The 20316-nt window shown below is 46.8% G+C and overlaps 1 protein-coding gene across 7 annotated transcripts in view; it reads left to right on the top strand.

Moving 5' to 3' along the window:
• Positions 1-19442, top strand: part of LOC118786203 (R3H domain-containing protein 1-like) — a 46617-nt gene extending 27175 nt beyond the window's left edge. For 2 of the 7 annotated variants that reach the window (XM_036541296.1, XM_036541295.1), the window contains exons 6-27: positions 619-751; positions 949-1027; positions 1478-1537; positions 1643-1783; positions 1971-2079; positions 2177-2272; positions 2527-2555; positions 2643-2696; positions 2804-3021; positions 4346-4603; positions 5922-6058; positions 6899-7000; positions 8152-8403; positions 8949-9072; positions 12218-12375; positions 12678-12826; positions 13789-13892; positions 15748-15917; positions 16380-16524; positions 16681-16778; positions 17312-17396; positions 18036-19442. In XM_036541296.1, coding sequence (XP_036397189.1) covers positions 619-751; positions 949-1027; positions 1478-1537; positions 1643-1783; positions 1971-2079; positions 2177-2272; positions 2527-2555; positions 2643-2696; positions 2804-3021; positions 4346-4603; positions 5922-6058; positions 6899-7000; positions 8152-8403; positions 8949-9072; positions 12218-12375; positions 12678-12826; positions 13789-13892; positions 15748-15917; positions 16380-16524; positions 16681-16778; positions 17312-17396; positions 18036-18385 — 3051 coding nt within the window. In that variant the 3' untranslated portion in view covers positions 18386-19442. The remainder of the gene's footprint in view (positions 1-618; positions 752-948; positions 1028-1477; positions 1538-1642; positions 1784-1970; positions 2080-2176; positions 2273-2526; positions 2556-2642; positions 2697-2803; positions 3022-4345; positions 4604-5921; positions 6059-6898; positions 7001-8151; positions 8404-8948; positions 9073-12217; positions 12376-12677; positions 12827-13788; positions 13893-15747; positions 15918-16379; positions 16525-16680; positions 16779-17311; positions 17397-18035) is intronic. The other 5 variants (XM_036541302.1, XM_036541300.1, XM_036541297.1 and 2 more) reach the window with 4 other exon arrangements.
• The last annotated feature ends 874 nt before the right edge of the window (positions 19443-20316 follow it).

Raw genomic sequence — 20316 nt, 5'->3', positions numbered from 1 at the left:
GAGAAGCAAAGGCAGGGGGCTCGCGGGGGGCCGCGCAGAAACGCCGGGCTTTTGCAGGAGGGATTCGGTCTGCCGGAGATAACCATCATTCCAATAAATTAAAAAACGTGGGGTTTTCTTCGCTGGCTGCGAGCTGTTCTGCCGAGACAGTCTTTGCAAAATCCAACCATGTTTGAAAAAAGGGAATCTGGTGTATTTTGTCGGTTTTTCATCTCGTCGCGAAAATGCATTTTCCACTGTGCCGCTAGTTTGATGGGGGGGGGGTGGTGTTAGGGGGGGTGATAATCCCCCAAGATTAATTGGAAAAGTGTGTGTGTGCTCACAGGTTTATCATTTTAATAGGCAGCATAGGGTTTTGGCAAAGCTGTATTTGAAATCAGGGGGCTTTTCTGCAATAAACCGTATAGCTCAAAATGAGGTCTGCACATGGGCTTGTTTGCATAGCTAAGCATGTAAACCCCTCTAATATCTTTTAATTAACTTTCAACCAAGTGAAGGAGATGGCTGGGGAAAAAAAAAATAGATGAACGTTCAGCTTGTGTCTCATTGATTTTGGAAAATGAAAAGAGGTCCTTTAATAATGAGACATACTCTTGATGCTCTGTGTTGGCTCCGTAGGACAAAATTCAGATCCAGCTCTCCCAGTCTTTCGACAAAGAAGAACAGGCCGTCAAGGATGAGGACGAGAAGGAGAAGAGCGGCGAAAAGCTGGAGAAGTCTGAGAAAATGCCACGGAAGATGCTGTCAAGAGGTGTGTGTGTGTGTGTGTGTGTGTGGCTTCTGAACCACACGTTCGCGGGTTCAGATCTCGGGTAGAAAAAGCGCTCCTGTCAACCAGTAAAAACATAACAGAATTTATGTAGGCTGTGAAGACATGTCGGATTAGAGCGGCTGCCATGTTGAGGAGGCAGTATAATTGTGGTGTTTCTGTTTTCGGCTGTTTTTCAGATTCCAGTCAGGAGTACACAGACTCCACTGGCATTGATCTCCATGAGTTCTTGGTTAACACGCTGAAAAACAACCCCAGGTGTGTGCTTTTGAACCAGTCTCGGCTCTTTGTTACATCCATTCGCACAGCGCTTTAAGCCATTCTGCACTTGTAAAGCAGCCTTGGGTTAAATTTGTTCCGACTCGGGTTTATGTTGTAGCACTGTAAATATATTTGCAATTCTTTGAATTCACCTATTGCTGTTTTTTTTTAGTATTGATGTTTATGCAGCTTATAATATGCACTGAAAGTTCTCTAATTTGGCGCTCTGGGTAAGCGCGTCTGAGAAATGAATAAATGCAAATGTAAATTTGATTGTTTTTTTTGGAGGAACTGTTTTCATTCTGTTATTTTCATACTGTTCTTGACCCTTAGTTACCTGGCATCCGTTATTTTGATCTAACCGAATACAATTAGTCATGGTTATTGTACTGTTCAGATGATATTCCTAAAATGGATATAAGTTGCTCTTTTTGTTCTTTATTCCAGGGACAGAATGATGCTGCTGAAGTTGGAACAGGATATCCTTGATTTCATCAGTAATAATGAGTAAGTTAATGCCTCAGTTGTATTGCTTGATAACAGTTATAATATAATAGTGAATATTTGAATATATTAATTAATACCCTTCTTCCCTGTCCATCTCTGTCCCAGAAGCCAGAGAAGAAAATTTCCTCCCATGACATCGTACCATAGAATGCTGTTGCACAGAGTAGCCGCCTACTTCGGTTTAGATCACAACGTTGATCAGTCTGGGAAATCCGTGATCATCAACAAAACTAGCAATACAAGAATGTAAGTGCTTTCTCTCTGCAGCGACCTCAATCCACTTTCATCGCTCAGAAATGATTAATAACTTATTAATATGATTATCTACAATTAAAACATTGCAAGATGCAGACATTGCACAGGGGGGGTGGTGTTGCCATCTTTGACATCTGTGAGCGCGTCTCATCTGCAAACAAACATCCTCTTTCTGCAGACCAGATCAGAAGTTTTCAGAGCACATTAAGGACGACAAGACGGACGACTTCCAGAAGCGCTACATTCTCAAGAGGGACAACTCCAGCATGGACAAAGACGACAACATGGTAGGTGCCCTGCCTGTCGGCGCTGTGCCGAGCGTTTGCGTCTGCCGTTCGCTGGGTGGCGCTGTGGGCTCCGTGCTAACAGGGGGCGCTGTTTCAGATGCGGATGAGACTGAAGGAGGACCGCAGGAGCAAGTCCATAGAGGAGCGGGAGGAGGAGTACCAGCGAGCAAGAGAGAGGATATTCGCGCAAGACGTGAGACTCGCTTCAAACCGTATCGCAAATGTGTTCGTTCAGCCTAAATTGAAGATTGCGTGAATAGGCTGATCATCTCAGATTTCAGTATTACCTTGTCAGTTAACCAGTGCAATGTGTTTTAAATAAACTACACACAAGTGGCAGTTGTAATGTATTGAAGTGCCGATTTCATCTCTTTTGTCTCTGTCATTTTTAGCTATTGTCAGTTTGGTGCGTGTGATAAAAATAACACTCCTATTGTTTTTTCACAGGGCCCAGACATTTTCCCACTAGATAAAAGGTAATTGGATATCACACCATTTCAGGGCAGAGAGATGTTTGGGTGTTAATATAGCATAGTAACATATTCCCTCTGTAACATCCACAGGATCCAGGAAGACGAGGTCTCCAACAGCACTCAACAAAGACGGCAAATATTTAGGTACTGCTTCTCCCTGCTTTTTGGGGTGCTGCTTACCCCTTTAACTCCCCCAGTCCGTAGATGCTTAGATGTGATAAGCTGTTCTAACGCTGTGAATGGGCTCTTAGGTTGAAGGATGGCCGGTCCGCGAACAGCCGGCAGAGCAGTTCAGAGAATGAGCCCAAGTACTCGGAACCGCGGCCCTGGAGCAGCACGGACTCGGACAGCTCCAACCGGAACCTCAAGCCCGCCATGACCAAGGCCAGCAGCTTCAGCGGCATCTCGGTTCTGATCCGAGGAGACAGCTCAGGCAGCAGCAAGAGCACCGGCCGGCTCTCCAAGACAGGCAAGTTTAGCTCCGCCCCCCCAATCCCCCCCACCCCCCAAAACCTCCCAGCCATTCCCATGCGCGCGCACAAGTGGGCCCAGCCGATCAGCTTTGTCAACATCACAGTGAAGTACCTGTTTAAATTCCCCGTCCGCTGACGTCTCGTGTCCAGACCAAGCATCTGTACAGTACCATAAGGGCTGAATCTGAAATCTCAGGCTCTCATTTGAGGTGAAAACTAACCCAACCAAACCCTTTTCCGCTTCTGTCACAAGTCTCTGTCCGCTGTTTGGCAACTACACATTACCTCCGGTCTCCGAACGTCCTGTAAACCGCAGCGCGTTCCGTGCTCGGCGTTTGCTCAGGCTGAAAGCGGTGCTTCACTGTGTGGTCATTTGCTGCCGCTCCCTGAACAGATGCAGGCAGAGGAAGGGGGGGAAGAGGGGGGCGGGCGGTAGAGCGGCGCTGTGCTTTTGGCCTTCGAGCACACAGTCTTCTCCCTGCCTGCATCGCTCAGAGGGTTTTCGCGTTTCTGTTGGAGCTCATTTCACATCCGCCACGCCCGGCCCGTGCCCACCTGCTGGAGTTCGGTGACGATGACACGCGACTGCCTTCACCCTGTGCAGGACGGCTCGTTCAGAGACACGAAACGCATCGGTCTTGTCAGTCACGCGCCTGTGCTCGATGCTTCTCTCCCACATCTTTGCATGACGTGCATATTCTGACATTAATGGAGGGCATTATTTTTATTATTATTTCAAGTTGCATTATTGCCTGTTTGAGTGGCTTTTTTTGTCACAGAAGCTTACCAACGATCATTTGTCTAAAGAATGTAAGTCTGAATTCAGTGGTTATTACAGCTTTGATAGCAGAAAAGAAGGCAAGGACCAGAATCTTTATCTCACCACCGGCATTTCATTTTACTAGATTTAAATCTAGATTAAATTATTCATATTTTAATGAAGGACCTTCTTTTCAGTGCCGTGCTAATGGCATTAATACCCTAAGGGGTGTATATAATTTAAAGTTCTTAAAAAAAAATATACTGAAAGAGCCCATCTTTGGTTCAGTCTTCAGAGCATTTTGCCTGCTTTCCTCCTATTAAGTAAGAGAGTGAGGGTTAAGGTTAGGAGTTCCTCTTTCTCGTTGAGCTCACTGAGATGCAAAGCTCAGCCTTTCTATAGCAGAGTGGGACTTCGGCTGCACGTGCCCAGTGAATTCAGGCTGCGTTGCCCCATCCCATAACCCCCTTCCCCCAGCATGCACCTGTACCACCTGTAGGACTATAAGCTCCTTGTCTGTGTGTCTGTAGGTAAAGACCTTCTCGTTACTCCCTCCCCAGGTTCAGAGTCTTCTAGTAGTGTAGGGTCGTCCACGGGTTCTCTCTCTCGCTCCCAGCCGCCCCTCCCCATCCCAGCTCTAACCCAGCCCTGCCACGCGCCGCCCGCAGCCTACCCCACCGTCAGCACTAGTAGTTCTGTGTCCTATGAGGGGGGCAGGAGTGGCCCCGCCGCGTCCACAGCTAACGCTAGCTACTATTTGCTTCCGTTGGAAGCCACAGGGATACCTCCTGGCAGTATTCTGGTCAACCCGCACACAGGTTGGTACCTCTGACGAGGCTCAACGGACTAGGTTAGTGTGTATGTGCTGGTTCAGCCTCGGTGCGTGCGTGTCTGTTTGTGCGTGTGTGTGTGTGTGTGTATATCTGCTTGTGATTGCATCCGTGTCCTCTGTCCTTGGATGTTTTGTGTGTGTTTCTTTTTCTCTAAACTAACATAACTCACAAAACGTGTTTGTTCCCGAGGTTGTGAGAGCGACGGTACAGTAAGTAATGGGGGTGGATTTTCTTTCTTGGAAGGGGTCAAAATAAGCATATGTCTCGGTTTTGTAACACTTGCCATCCCGCTCTGAGTGTTTTGAATATATTTGAATACGAACGCAGGTGGATAGTTTTGTCGATAATTAGAAGTTGTTCACCTTTGATTGCTCTTTAAAAAGCAAACGATGAAATGTGTTCCAGCGTAGCAGAGCTGTGTGGAGCTGCTGTATAATGACACTGCTTGCATGTAAATGAGATCTCTCCCTGACAGAACGAAGCACTTGAAACACAATACCTTTCTGGCGAGATCAATAAATGCAGTCCTAGTCAAAACAGACTCCCAAACGTGTGCCGAGAAATGGATAATGAAGCCATATTGTGTGCCTTATTGAATAAAGAAAAATAGGGGAGTCTGGCCTCTGATGTATAATGTATTCCACTTCACTTTGTACATTCTGCCACATTTTAAAATATGCATGAGACTGATAAGAGGGGGTATATGGCTGGCACTAATACATTCCGAGTATCAGAGTGTGTAATTGCTTATTGACCTTTTTCACTGAGTTTGTGAATGTGACGTTTTTTTCTGCCGTCGTGGAGTACAAGGCATTCACTTAGGGAAGGTTCATTCTCGGCGGAGTGGGATTTTTCGGGAATAGCGTGCACCCGTGCAGCTGCAGAGCATGAGGCAAAAAGAGGGCCTCCCGCTCTTTGGGAACGGTGACAAAACAGAAGTAAATGCCACGTTTATCTGCGGGGAGCGCTGTAGCTTTACAGCGCAGGCTTATGTAATCAATCAGGCAATCAGTCAGTCGCTATGCTGCCGTCGCGCCTTTTGCAGGGAAGTGTTATGCTCTTAATGGAGCTGGCACTCACAGTCAGCCATGTAACTCCATGAGACGCTCAGGCTCTGGGAAATGAAAGCGCAGGGAAGGACACTGAAGCTCAGGTCTGAGGATAGCACAGGCCTTACCATGTGGCTCACGCGTTCACAGGGAAGAACCCAAAGGATGGGCAGAGAAGCGGGGCTGAATGGGTGATTGTTGGGGTGTAGGGGGTCGTCTTCTCTGTGCGTGACACGGTGCCGTGTTGTTCGCAGGCCAGCCATTTGTGAACCCTGACGGCAGCGCCGTGGTCTACAGTCCCAGCATGGGCCAGCAGCAGGGCCGGACCCAGCAGCCCCTGCCCCCTCCTCCGCCCCCTCCGCACCAGCCAGCCAACCACGTCCTCTCCCAGGTCAGTCCCGCCTCCTCCGACCCACTCAGCAGCGGGCACAGCCGCCTGTCGGGAGTGCACTTCGGGTTATTACATTCATTAAGCAGACCCTCTTATCTAGAACTTCCAGCACAAAAGAACAGAAGTGTATCCATTCATATTGAATGAGCAACAGTGTCAGACCAGGTTAACAACACTCCCAGGCCAGTGAGTGTGAGCATAACACTATTCAAGCCCTACCACAAGTTAACTTGTGCAACCACAGAGGCTGAGTGGAGCTCAGTAGAATTAGGCTTGCACAATTACTGTGGAAATAACTTCCTCCACACCTGTATGTAAGAGCTTCTCTTCGCAGAGCCTCCATTTGGAGCTGCAGATGCAGGTGCTATGTCGAGCTCCATTAGATTAAGAGCACATTGCTAATGGATTGGGCCCATTTAGCTCATATTGGGTGCTACAGCGGAGTCCAGCACAGGCCCTGACTCTGTTCTGAAGCCGTGCAGCAGACACAGCCCGGAGGGCGGGGCACTGTGCGTGTGGGCGGGTTTAACGATAATGAAATATGCCATTACCGTCACCTTTCATTTACTCAATTTACTTTTCCAATTAACCTTGACAGGAGACCTCATTCATATTCATTTATTAATAGAGCCTATATTGTCTTAATTAATTGTAACCCAGTGTAGTAGAATCTCCCATATTTCCACTCCACTCTTCTGAACTAATGTCCTGTCCCGCTCCCCCCCCCCCTTGTGCAGGGCAGGCTCATTCTCTCTCATTCTTCCAGCGTCCTCCATTTTAACCTCCTCTGACTAAAGCCGTTGACCTCTCTCTGTCTCTGTCCACCTGTTGCTTCTTCAGCCGATTCGGCCCCTCCAGCCCTCCGCGCAGCCCGTGCAGTACTCGGCGGTCTCTTACCCTCCACAGCTCCTGCCCGTGTCCCCTAACCAACAGTACACTGTGGTACCACTTCTTCTCTTCTCCGCCCTGTTTTTTTTTATTTTTTTGTGTGTGTGTGTGTGTGTGTGTGTGTGACTGTGACCGCGTCGTCCCGCGTCGCGTCTTGCATCTCTCCCTCCCGCTGTGGCTCCTCCTTCACGCTTATCCCTCACGTCCGAGGCATTTTTGCTTCCAGCGTTCTGCTTTGGCCCGGGTCGCACAAGGTTGGACCGGTGATTTCGCATTCAGGAAGGAGCCGCCGGCGGGATGTGACGGGTCTTTCCGCACAAGCCCCGCTCCTGTAGATGCAGTCGCCAAGGTTTCGGGGATCCTCCAGTCATTTTGATTTGAGAGACACGTCACTCCAGCAGTTGAATGAACCTGGAAAGCTGTCCGCTAACAGTGTTGATAAGGATCAGCAGAGTGACATTTAAATTCCAGTTGGAGTGAAGCACTCACATTTCGGCATACGTCAGCAGGGGCCATATGAAAGATGGTTCTGATTAGGGGAAAAAGGCAAAGCAAAACAGGCGAAGCATTGATGCCTTTTCTTTGTGGTTGTGGTTGGCCTCATCATGTCAGAGTGCTTTTGCATGAGTTGATTTATTGTATTTTCATACATTTCACAGGTGACAGTAACATGCATGTGAGCAACATTATTACATTAAGGAATTAGTCCTGTCGAATCACAGATAAACCAGCAATGTCAATAGAGAATCTGAACTTGCAGAGAGATAACCCAACCCTTACAGACAAAAGTATTGCACTCATTTTTAAGGCATGTTTTTCAGTAATCTGTTAATTCCTGACCGGTAAATAAATCAACGATTTATAATTTCCTATTTACTTCCTGTGTTTTTAGTCCTTGTGCCCATTGAAGTGAACTGAACATTCTGCTAATATCTTATCTGACCCGCTTCTGCCCATAAAAATCCCTTAATGACTAATTAAATGTGTGGAAGACTGCTTTAAATTATTAATTTTGCACCAGATATTAAGTTAATCTATGAATAGAAAATTTTAAATTCCCAACCTGCTTACTTGCAAATTAAGAGTGACCTTCAGGCATGGTGCTTTGATCAAGTGGGTGATTCTGTGCACTGGTGTCCTGTTATCTTCTTATCTGGTCCCTGTCGACCCGTTTGAGTGACTCTGTGTTTCCGCGTGACCCGCAGCAAGATAACCTGACGCAGTTCAGCCACCTGAGCCTGGCCCCGCAGCCGCCCGCCGAAGGCCCCGACGGCCACCCCGCCATGTACCCCTCCCCGGTGGTGCTGCAGCCCCCCCAGCAGACGGGCTACATGGTGGCCCCCCCGGGCCAGCCCGTGGCCCCCCCGGCCCCGGCCCCGGCCTACACCTCCTCCGGCCCCCCTGTGAGCCAGCCCGTCATGCAGCAGCAGGGCTACATGCAGCAGCCCATGCAGCAGGTACGGCCCCGCCCACGCACGCGTGTCACTTCCTGTCCGCTTCCCACAGCACTGCTCCCCTAGTCAGCCCTCAGCAGGGACGCACTCTGCTGACGCTGATCAGGGGTCAGTGGCGCTGAGGGGAGAAGGTGGGGTGGAAGGCAGATCCTGGCCTTTCTGAGGCAGTTAGGTCGGTCACTTGAGCCCGGTTAGGGTTAGGTTAGGTAACCGTAACTCGAACCCTAACCTTAACCCTTCCATAGTACATGGGTACTGCCTGAGCCTTCACGTTGTCATTTGCTTTATCTTTTTGCCCGCTTGATGTTTCATGTCAATGTATTAAACACAAAGTGTTGAAATAACAAATGCCAATGATGCTTACTATGAATTTACCATATGTACAAGAATGTTTGTTTTTGTACTTAACAGTTTTTGCATTTCCCAACTGGCCCTGTCTTAAGAATTTTGGTGGGCCCTTGACTTTTAAGAACATACGATCAGAAGAGTGCAGGATTGTGCCACATTGACTGTGAGGAGATGACCGTGGGAGTGTTGTGTCCCCGTAGATGCCCACATGTTACTGTGCCCCGGGCCAGTACCCACACTCCAGCCAGCAGTACCGGCCAGTCACCCCAGTGCACTACAACAGCCCTCAGAGCCAGCCGCTGCCCCAGCCCGCCCAGCAGTCAGGTAAACACACGCCCAGCGGCATGCTGGGAGTCCGCCCCCCCGCCTTGTCTGTCGGCCTGAGTTTGCGTATGGGCTCGTCTCTATGCCTCCAGTCCCAGGTGCTGTTAGCTCAGAAGTCAGTCTTCATCTCTGAGCTGCACCTGTCTTTCAGACAGGGCTCTTTTCCCCAGCCTTGCACGCGGAGATCGTTTCTCCCTCTTTGTTGTGGGAAAAGCACTCGGATTCCTCCCTCAGTGCTGCGTGTTTATTTTTGATGCAGTCTTCGCGGCGCTGCAGGGGAGAATATCATCAGCTTGCTTGCTGTTATCTCCTGATATTTGCTCTAATGTGGGAAAACGGAGAAATTGCCTGAATAAACTGCTGGGAGAAAATTAGGAAGTGCTCCTGGGGACAGCAGAGAAGCGGAGATATAAACACACTGTATTGTGCTTTTCTCTTCAAGGAAAGGTATTGTCATGCTTCCGCATAAAAGCAGTAGCCGTTAGCTGTTTTGGTGTAACTAGTGGGAATAGAATGGGCTCTCACAGGGGAATGTTTATGGCGAGTGAAATCGTAAATACTTCTGTGCTATAGTGGGTAGCTAAGCCTATAGCCAAGTGTTTGCAGGTAACCTTCCGAGCTGGGGCACTGCTGCTGCTGTTGTACTCATGAGCGCTCACCTCAGTGGCCTCAGTAAAATATAAATGTAAAGGATGTTTTAAAAAGGTAAGCTACAAATGCCCCTGGACAAGGACGTCGGAAGAATGAACGAACCATATGAATCACACCATGGAAACAGCGCATCTGTGCTGAAGCTGAGTGGTCATTGGAGAGGGGAAAGGCTGCCTGGTCGGGGGGGGTTGGGGGGGGGGGGGGGCGTGGTGCGGGAGCGCAAACCAGAGCGGCAGAATTCGGGGCCGGGGCACTGTCTGAGAGGACTACGATTCTCACAGTGAACCGGTCTCTTTTTCAGCCCCTCACTCCTCTTCGGCAGCCTGCCGGGTCATCGCCCGCAGAGAGCCAGTTAGATCTCTGCAAAGTAACGACCTCGGAGCATTGCTCCCCTCTCCCTGGGCTCCCTTCTGACACCTCGTACTGAAATAGACCTGCAGAGAGGCTGTCTCTTCTTGGCCATTTGCTGTGCCTCCACATTATTTGTTCCAGACTGACTTTATTTTTAGTTATTTTTCACGCGTGTTTGTGCTAGTGCTCTGTCTACGGTCGGATTTTCATTTTTTTTGTTGTTGTTGATGCAGTTAGATCCCAGCAATTGTCTGTGCTTCTTGCTTGCGTCAGTTCGTTGACCTGCAGTGATGCATCAGGCAGTTTAAACACAGTGTTTGTGCTGTTTCTGTTTCAGCTTTTTAAAATTATTATTCCTTTGAAGCCCAATAATCAACATTTAGATTGATTCTTTACACGCTTTCAAATTTTTTAAAGTAGCTAATTCCACATCAAATATATCTCACTTGTATTGAGTGGTTGAGATTTATCATCATATACCACGAGATTTTCCCACTTTATGTGAAGTGCTGGGAAAAAGTTTTAAGTAATTCAAAGTTGAAGATGCTAACCAAAATGAGTATGACAAGGAAATAAACCTCTGACGCTCAGAAAAGCAGTCATGTGCTGGGAACTTAGAACTCTGCTCGACAAATGAGAAGTATAATGAGTAAAATCAGCAGGAGCAAAGGAAAATGGTGTTCTGACTCCACAGGCGTTTTCTCTAAACTAAAGATCCTGTGTCTGAGAATGACAGAGCTAACAAATGCCACAGGATCTTAACGGCACCAAGGAAACGGAGACGGGTGGCATTGATGGTTAGTCTCTCACAAAGCGCCCGACTGTAAACCTCTTACGGAGGAAAACGCGGCTAGCAACGAGGACTGCCTTTGAAAGCGTTCGGTGCCAGGCGCATCTCCGCCAAAAGCGTCTCTCCACCCCCCCCCACCTCGTCTCGCCCCTGCTCAGTCAGCTAGAATGCAGTGTGTTTAATATTATATTCACTTCATGCGCGGTTTGTAAGTGGAGGTGAGAGAATGGCGCTTAAAATAGCCGCCTTCTCATCCCTACGGGAATCCATCACGGCCATCCATTTCTTTTGTCCCACTTCTTTTTTTCTCATCTGGGTGAAATTGATTGCGGTCGCCGCGGCGAAAAGCCGGGAGAAATTGAAAAATCCTCCCCAGCCCCCCGACGCAGTCCCCAGGTGTCTCTCTCGGTGAGAATTTTCGAAACCATCACCGGCGATAAGTTCTCCCGTGTAACCTTGACACTGATGCGCTTTTCCAGATAAGAGCTGCTTTTAAATGGGCCTCTGAAAGGGGGCCGGTATTGCCATAAAATAAGCACTCATTATATTAAGCCTCCATGCGCCTCTAATACAGGGTCTTTTCCGCGCTTTACCCTTAGGGAAGGAGGTTTGCTGAGCTGGACAGATTTATTAAAGTATCGATTCATTTTTTTTAATGTGATGACTTAAAAGGAAACATTGACCTTTTCTATCCCCTTGCTGCGGAGGGGTGGTAATGAACACTCTTTGATAACGGTGCTGGCACTTGCCTTGGGATGGCGAAGTGCATTCCGCTCTGTTGCGATTTTGCTGTTCACTGAGGTGTGGGTTCAATCAGCGTTTGCAATCAGAGTATTTGCAGCTTTTGGTTTTCTCGGTCTGATTTATACATATACCATTGATTTTTTTTTTTGAGGTAAATCTTTAAGAGTCCCAGCTCATAAACTGCTGTTTCATAAACTGCAGGTTTGTATTAATAATTGTTAATTGGAAGGGTTTAAATCCTTAAATCCATTTCATCTTGCTATTTTGGGTATGAATATTGCATAAGTGATGTTATTTCATTTTAATAATTGTAGTTTTTCTATGCCTGCTTGGTGTGTACTGTTAGCAATAGCATAAGATATGAGTTGTCATAATCACATTAGTTTGTAACTCAAACAAAAACAATGGATATTGAAAAAGAATTTGTTTGTAAGTTGGTATTTTAAAGTTTGTTTTAGCTCATTTCTATTCCTTCATTTTGAAAGTAAATGTCATTGTTTGATTGAAGTCTGTGCTACAGTCGTTTGAGCAGTTTATTGCTAAGCCAGCTGTGTTGTGGTTATCCCCTCTTCCTCTGTAGTCTCATGCAGGTATTCTCTGTTCTTTCAGGTTATCAGACTGTGATGCCAAATCAACCGCAGAGCTATCAGAGTATGGTAGGGGTGCAGCAGCCTCAGAATCAGAGCCTAGTCAGCAGTCAGCATAGCAATATGGGTGGGCAGATGCAAGGCATGATGGTCCAGTATCCTTCCATGCCATCTTATCAGGTACGTATGCATATGTGTCGTGTAGTCATACACGCGGTTCCACTGCAAATGAGAATGTCTTGGGCAAAATGATTATTTATTCTTTGTCAATCTCTGAGTAATAATGTTAAATAATTTAATCCGGGTTTTCTTTTGAATGGTGATGTTTTTGGGGAATTGTGGGTCATTTCATGTTGGAAATGGGAAAAAAAAAAGCTTAACTGAAACGTAATTGAACGGATAGAAGTGTTCAGCTGTATGCTTGCAGGCAACACAGAGATTTTAACCTCCCTCTGTCCTTGAATGGCGGTTGGTCTCGGCAGGTATCCATGCCCCAAGGATCCCAGGCCATGCCACAGCACACATATCAGCAGCCAATGATCATCCCCAACCAGTCCAGCCAGGGGCCCGTGCCTTCGTCCGGAGTGCAGGTCTACTACAGTGTTATTCCACCCAATCAGCAGAACATGAGGTGCGCTATGTCACTGCTACCGCCTCCCTTTCAAGACTGACCGAACTGCACTGCTCAGGGCTCCTCAGATCTCGGCTCCTGTTGCGAAACGCCCTGTGTCTGTAATGGCCTGTGATTAACAGTTGTGGACAGGGAAAACAGACGTGATTAATTCCATCCCCCTGGCTAAGAGCGTCCGTCGCAGCCTGGACAATGGGGTCGTTTTCGAGTTATTCTTCCAGCTCGGAGCAGCTCGGCTTTAGTAGGTCACTCTCGAGATGATTTATAAAGCAGGAGATCCAGTGGGTATTAATATAACACGGCTGGTCCCTTTTGGAGAGTTCTCTCTCTGCGCCATCCTTCATATGAGCCGGAGTATAGACGTCTGCTACTCCAGGGGCTTGCTGACTGCCTCCAGCAGCTGCTCCGCTGGATGTGGCTGGCAGATTGTGCTGCAGACTGCTTATATCAGCTTATATCAGTATTGAACTGGAAAAGAAAATTAATGGGGAAAAAAAAGTGCTGCATCGCAAGGTTATTAATACGGCATTATGATGAATGCCTACGCCGTTGTTTTGTTTTGATTTTTATGAAAATGAGCCTCACAAACATATTTAGCCGTATCCCCGTAGAATAATAACAATAGTGTTTACAGTAGTTTTCAAATAGATTTATATTGTTTAGAAGGCCAGCGTGTTCAGCGTTTTTTGCAGTTTTAAACAGTGAGCAGAATCTTGGGGCTCTAGAGCAAAGAGCAGCAGTGTGACAGAGAGAAGTGGCTTGTCTTGCTCCAGTTACAGCATGGTTCCTAAGTGGACCTGCCCTCTATTTGTGTGTATGTCCGTGTGTGTTTGTCTGTGTTCGTGTTCGTGTGTCTGTGCGTGTGTGCGCGCGTGCACACTTTGAGATATGGATGTGAATCTGACTTCCTCTCCTCTCTCTCTCTCTGTATGCGCGTGCGTGCGTGTGTGTGTGTGTCACAGCTCCTCGGTGAGCTTCCTGCCCCCTCCAGGACCCGAGCAGATGCAGTTCCCTCGGACGTCGTCCCCCTGCGGCTCGCAGCCGCTCCCAGGCCAGCAGTGTGCAGGTACGGGACTGAGGCCCCGCCACACCATGCAGCATGCATTAGCAGGAACAGTAACTCGCCCTCACACAGGCTGCATCGCTGCTCTACTGCAGCAGTGATTACACCGAGCATGTAAATGAAACATTGGTAAGGTAAGGCTTAAACAGATTCCAGTCATTCGGAGAAAATCTGCGAGAGATTAGGTTTCAACAGCATGGTGTCGAGAGGCAGCGTGCACTCTCTCTTTTTTATTTTCTTTCTTTGTCCTTTGCCTCTGTCTTCTGCTCTAAATCCTCACCTCTCCTCAGTCCACCACTTCAGCCATGATCCCCTTCCTTCACAAAGCCACCCAGAACCCTTTTTCCTTCCCTGGAAGAAGACGGGACTCAACAAAGGAGGATGGTGTTAAATAAATGAGTTCTTACTGAGTTCTCTCACAAATCAAAATGGAGTGAATTGATTCGGTGGGGAAAGGGGCTGGATTTTCATTTCTGAGAGCCGGCTGACTTCATTATGGGGCAGCAACAAAGAAGGCCTGACTTGTAGATGCCTTAAGACCCCCAGCGCTACCCAATCAATCAACTTGCGTGGTTTAAGCAGCTAATTCAAACCACTCTCCAGTCTTTACAATCTAATTATTGAATAGATATGGGGTGTTAATTAAAAAGCAATTCCTCTGGTGCTTCCTCTGGCCCTCTAAATCTAATTTGCTGTTTTATGTTTCTTCAATTAATGTGGAATTCCTCTAATGGTGAGACCTTGTGATCGTGTTCGACCGCCTTTCCATCTTTTTATAACTCCTCTAAAAAAAAAAAAAAAGACTAAAAAGGGGTTTTTCAAATCCCTTAAATTAGATTCCTATTCAGATGTTGGTGGCCAAAATGCAAATATTTTAGAGGGATTATGGAACACACACACACACATACATAAGCATACATATTATACGCACAGCCTTCAGACTGTTTTTTGAGTCACTCTGTATCTGTGTTGGCTGTTTCCCTACCCAGTCAAGGTCAGCAAAATGTGTAGAGCAGCATGAGGGAAAAGACAGGCACTCTTAATATCTTGTGTTGACTTATCATTTATCTTTGGAGGCAAAAAAGACAGGTACAAACTGTCAAAAAAGTAGAACAGGAAATGTTTCAACCTTCACCCTCCTCCAAAAAATGAGCTTTGTTACCCGTGAAGTACCCTGTGTGCTCCTTAGCTGGTGAAGAGGATTAAGCTGTTATTTAGTTTTCTATTCGGGTGAAATAATTATGAAGAAGAGAAGACCTTTTGGAGTGTGTCACTAATAGAATGAAGAGAGGGTCTGGAAATGCTGTAACCTTCGTAGCTGAGCAAACATGTTTAATTGGATGCTTTGCGGATGGAAATTTTAATATGATTAAGTATTTATGCCCGACTGTCCTTGGAACTCGTACTTGGTGTCCAAGCGGATATGAATAATGCATAAGTCAACATCACCACTCTGTGTGCAAATACTAAATTTAATTACTTGTAACACATTGCATATTAAGGAGGTTATAGGTTAAACGTATGTGTAATGAAATGGACTAGAATTGTTAACCAAGAAAAATGGACATACAATGTTTTGTCGAATTGTTACCAGCAAATTATCACAAAGAAAAAAATCCATATTTTTTTAACTTAAACATCGTATTAAACATGATATGCACATCTATCTTGAGCATGCAGGTGTTCTGTTTTCTTTGCAGTCATATTCTGATTCCTCATTTTCATTCTGCCGCTAAAGTCATAAAGTAATGAAGGGAGGGAGGTGGTTGCTCGGCAGCTGTTCCAGGCCTCCCTCCCCACTGTAAGCACCTGGTAGCCGTGTGTGCGCGTGTGCTTTAGCAGTGTGCCGTGTCTGCAGGTGTGCCCCCTCCTCACGGTAGCGGAATGCTCATGATGCAGCTGACACTGCCCCCCAACCAGCAGCCCCGCGCACACTCGCCCCCTCAGTGGAAACACCACAAATACTACAGTCTGGACCACCAGAGGGGTCAGAAGTGTACAGACCTCCCCTCACTCGACACCTCACAGGTAACGCTGCCCCTGTAAAAAGCACACGGTGCCATGGTGATGCTGATCGTTTAGGAGAGCATATGGTGCCATAGTGATGCTATCATGTCGGTACTGCCCCTATAGGAAAGCATGTAGTGCCATGGTAACGTGTCCCTGTAGGAACACATGTGGTGCCATGGTTACATGCCTATAGGAAAGCATGTGGTGCCATGTAATGGCACTGCGTCAGACAGTAATGAACATTAGCAGAGTATCCCCCAGAATCAAAGATAATTAAAAGTCCCATAGAACAGTAAACTTGCCTGTATATATGGTTGCAAAATAAGTAAAAACCTAACAGAACAGATTTACTGTTTCAGAGATGCATGTGCCACAAGCTGCATAGACTTCTTGCAGAAGAACCCTTTCACTGAAATGCATTCGCTTTGAAGACTGCAGTGCAGAACCCTCACTCTGCTCTGATGTCCTCTCCCTCTCCAGAGCAGTCCCCAGCTGGGCAGCCCCAGCACCTCCCCCGCCCAGTCTCCCACGCCGGCCCACCTGACCAACATGAAGAGCGTCCGTCCCGGCCTCGCCCCCATCTCCATTGTGCCCCCCTTCTCCAGGCCCTTTGCCCCTGCACAAGGTGAGCTCCAGGATGAGGAGCCTTTATCAGTTAACATGGCTTTTCCCTTTGCGTACCTTTAGCTGCTCTCTTAGGCAGAAAGATACAGTTCTGTACACACGTGTCCATTTGAACCATGTAATGAATCCCTGTGTTTGCCCCACCCCTCCCTCTCAGGTGATGCACGGTACCCTTTACTGGGACAGCCGCTCCAGTACACCCCTCCTATCCGTCCCCCCCTGCTCCACAGCCCCCACGTGGTCCCCAACCACCAGGTGAGTCCTCAGTGCGCGCCAGGTACAGTGAGCAGCCATGCCAGGGAGCTCTGCAAGTACAGGGCTGTGGTATTCCCACAGCGTCCGCAAAGTGTTCCAAATTAATGGGAACCTTAGGACAATGATAATAAACCATTATGTTGAATAATTAAATGCCAAAACACCGAGAGTAAGGCACAGGTTCTGGTGTCTCTAAACAACCTGTAACTTGTCAAATAAAAGCCTTTAAGGACGTAATGAAGAGACAGCAGAGAGAGGTGTACAGCATAACTGTTGCCCAGGGCAGTTTATTTTCATTGAGAGAACCAGCCTCAGCGGCGGTCTTGGTGGTTAGTTCGTGTTTGGTTGTACCCGGAACGGGAATGTTCCTGGGGTTTGCGAGCGCTGTTCCACATGGCTTTGCTTAAAGACTTCTTTGCTCGAAAGAAGCCTCTGTGAGTGCCAAGAATAAGAGCGGCAGAGGTATCGGCAGAAAGGGGCCGAGCCGCTGTCTGAGCACCGCTGTGTCCAAACGCCTGCTTTCCTCTTCCCAGAGTCCCATGGGAATCCGCCAGGGTGGCAGAGGGAGGAAGCCCACAAGGAAAGCACTATCTACAGATCTCAGTGTAGGTGAACCAGGTAATGGTAGGGCGTTTCCTCTGTGCCAGAGGGAAGAAGGCCGAAAGTGGCAGAATTTTCAAGTTTAATTCAGAAGGCTTTCATTTTTGCACATCTCTTCACAGACGCCCTTCCTCTCCAGTACTGTGTGTGTGATTCTAGTTGATTGTAGACGGCCGCTTTATTGCAGGATTTGACTGGATTTCAGTAATTCCGATGGTATATTCATGAGGTCTTTTCTAAATTTGAACATCGCACTGCCTTGTCAGGGAGAGAGAGGGAGATGTGTGTATAACCAGCAATTCATGAAAAGCACCTTCCTGGCAAGAAGTCTGAATTTAAGGATGGATGATGTGTGGAGCTGAGGGGAAAGAAACTGGACAAGGGCAGGCAAATGTGCACATCCTTTCAAAAGTACTGTTCATCACAATTACTAGGTGCTCTCCTCCGGGGGAAAAACAGAGTTTAATGACAGCTTTCACAGAATCTTAAGGCCACAGTCAGTTATGTAGTCAAGCAGGCATTCCATGAGGGGAAAAGTAAATGTTGGAAAAATATAGACCGAACTGAAGTAGCGTTTTGCTGATGCTGCTGAAAGAATTCTGTCCATTTCAGTACATGCTGTGAAGGTCTGAGCGTGATCTGTCTCTCGCCGTGCAGTAAGCGGACGAGTCCTGGAAGTGACCGATTTGCCAGAGGGAATAAGCCGTACGGAAGCGGACACGCTGCTTGGTGAACTGTGCAATGGGGGCGCCATGATCAAGTGGCTGCCGGAACACCAGCCGCCGCGCCTGACCTGCGGGGCCGGGGACGGCGACGCCAACACTGAGCTCCCGAAGCCGCCCCCTTACGACCTGGCCTCCAGCTACACCATCCTAGCCATGTTCCCCACCAAATACGCTGCACAAAGTGCCCTCGCCAAACACAACAGCTCCCTTACCACGTTCAAACTGAGAACTACCAAGAGACACTATGAGTTTCACAACCTGGAGAGGGCCAGCTCCCAGTAGGGGGCGCCACAGCCGCAGCATGGGACCCGTAGCACCACCCTTCCCTGCCACTGCTCACCTCTCGGCGCAGTCACTCCACACCTCATGTTTCTCACTAAGTTGGCTTGATGTAATGGGCTTTCACTTGAGTTGTAGAGACTTTGGGAATGTGCTGTCTTTGTTATGTTCCAGCAGTTCGGAGAACGAAACAAAATATGCCAACACGAATATTCATATACAATGAATGAGGTTATCTGGTGTTAACCAGCCTGTTTTCAGAATTGACTGGAACATTTCAAATGGCAGCATGTACATTTTTTTTTTTTTTTAGTTCTGTTTTATATTTGTGAAATCTTGTGTCAGACCCAAAGCGTGGTTGTACAGCTGCAGTCTTTTTTTTCCCTAATTACTCAGTTTCTGGCCTCTTTCAGCTTCACTCCCTTTAAAGCAGAGAATTCACCAGATGGGACACACACAAGGGGCAGTTACTGACCTCTCACAGCCTGTCTCCTGCCACTTGTTTGGTGTTAGTTGGGGGTTGGTCCACCACGGAGGTGGCTTGAGCTACAAAAATGGGTTTGTTTTCGTGCCTTCTATCAGGAGTCTACTGTTTTATTCCTTAAAATCTGGAGGACACCACGGTGTTGCTCGTAAAACAAAAGACCCACACCTTGTAAATACTTTATACAGTACAGTAGCTATATAATTCAGTCGATTTTCCTCACAGTGAATGTTATATTTGTAACAGGCACAAAATGAGAGCAGGTCTTTGGTTCAATAACCCTGGTTTTAACTTAATTTAAAAGTGAAGAATAACATATCTTACCATTGACGTGTTTTAGCAATCCTCTGCGTCAGATGTCTCAGCCAGCCCCATCCAGCCGCCCTTTCCTTCCACCAGCCCAGTTGTTTCAAATCTGTCATTAAAAAGGTCTTTTTAAATTATATTGAGTTAAGGGTCACTGGAAAAATCAGTTTGCACATTTATACAACTGAATTTTTTTTTTCTTTTACTTTTCTCCAAAATATGTGGATTCTGAAAGGCTGTACAATGTTTGCTGGTGCAAGTCATTTTTATTTCAGTTTGAAACCAATAAATGTTTACACCAAATGATGTGCTTTGTCAAAATGGAGGTTTTTTTGAGTGCATTAAGGAGCCTCTAAGATTGTTACTTGCTCCATTTCATCATACACAAACAATTACTCTCAAATGTTCAGCTGAATATTAAAATCGTCTCAGATGTCTAGGGCATGTAGATAAAGGCATATACCTTGGCTTGAGAAATGAATTCTTTTTTTTCCCCACATTGCACTTGGTGCATTTCGTCCTTATTGAATTTCTATTGCCCATTTGCAACATTAACCCCCATAGAACTTTCACTTCTGGAGAGCATTGTTGCTCATGAAAATGTATTTTATTTCAACCAGTTGAAATGCAATTGAGAGGGGGGAAAAAAAAATCTGTTTCATGCTCCAGTGTTTATATTGAGCTTCATGGATATTTTATTGTGCTAAAAGGGATTCAGAATTGATTTATATTGTGGTTTCTTGACTGAGGATGCATGTCTATATTGAGAAAATCTAGTTTGTCCATTCCAATCACAAGATCATTAACTGGTCATTAATTCAACGTTTGGGAGAACTGATGCTGAAATTTAGCACTTAAATGTGTGGAAATTCATTCTGCCTTGGCAGCAATGAGCCTGAGGGTATTGCTTCCTTATAATTTTTTTTTTGAACCTCAGGTAATGTCTGTCTCCAAAAGCTTTCCCTTTCTATGAAAGTGCCATTAAGCTGCTACATGTGATGTCCAGTGAATCTTGACTTGAATTTTGAGCACGGCATCATTCTTAATATGTACATTTAATACACCAGAATATTGGCTCACACATGGATGCAGACACAGGCGGTGCATAATTAAGTGATGAGCCTCTTCTGATGGTTTGAAGGAA

This window comes from Megalops cyprinoides, chromosome 11 (genome assembly GCF_013368585.1).
Source record: "Megalops cyprinoides isolate fMegCyp1 chromosome 11, fMegCyp1.pri, whole genome shotgun sequence".
NCBI lineage: Eukaryota > Metazoa > Chordata > Actinopteri > Elopiformes > Megalopidae > Megalops > Megalops cyprinoides.
This window is presented reverse-complemented; position numbering and strand designations above follow the sequence as displayed.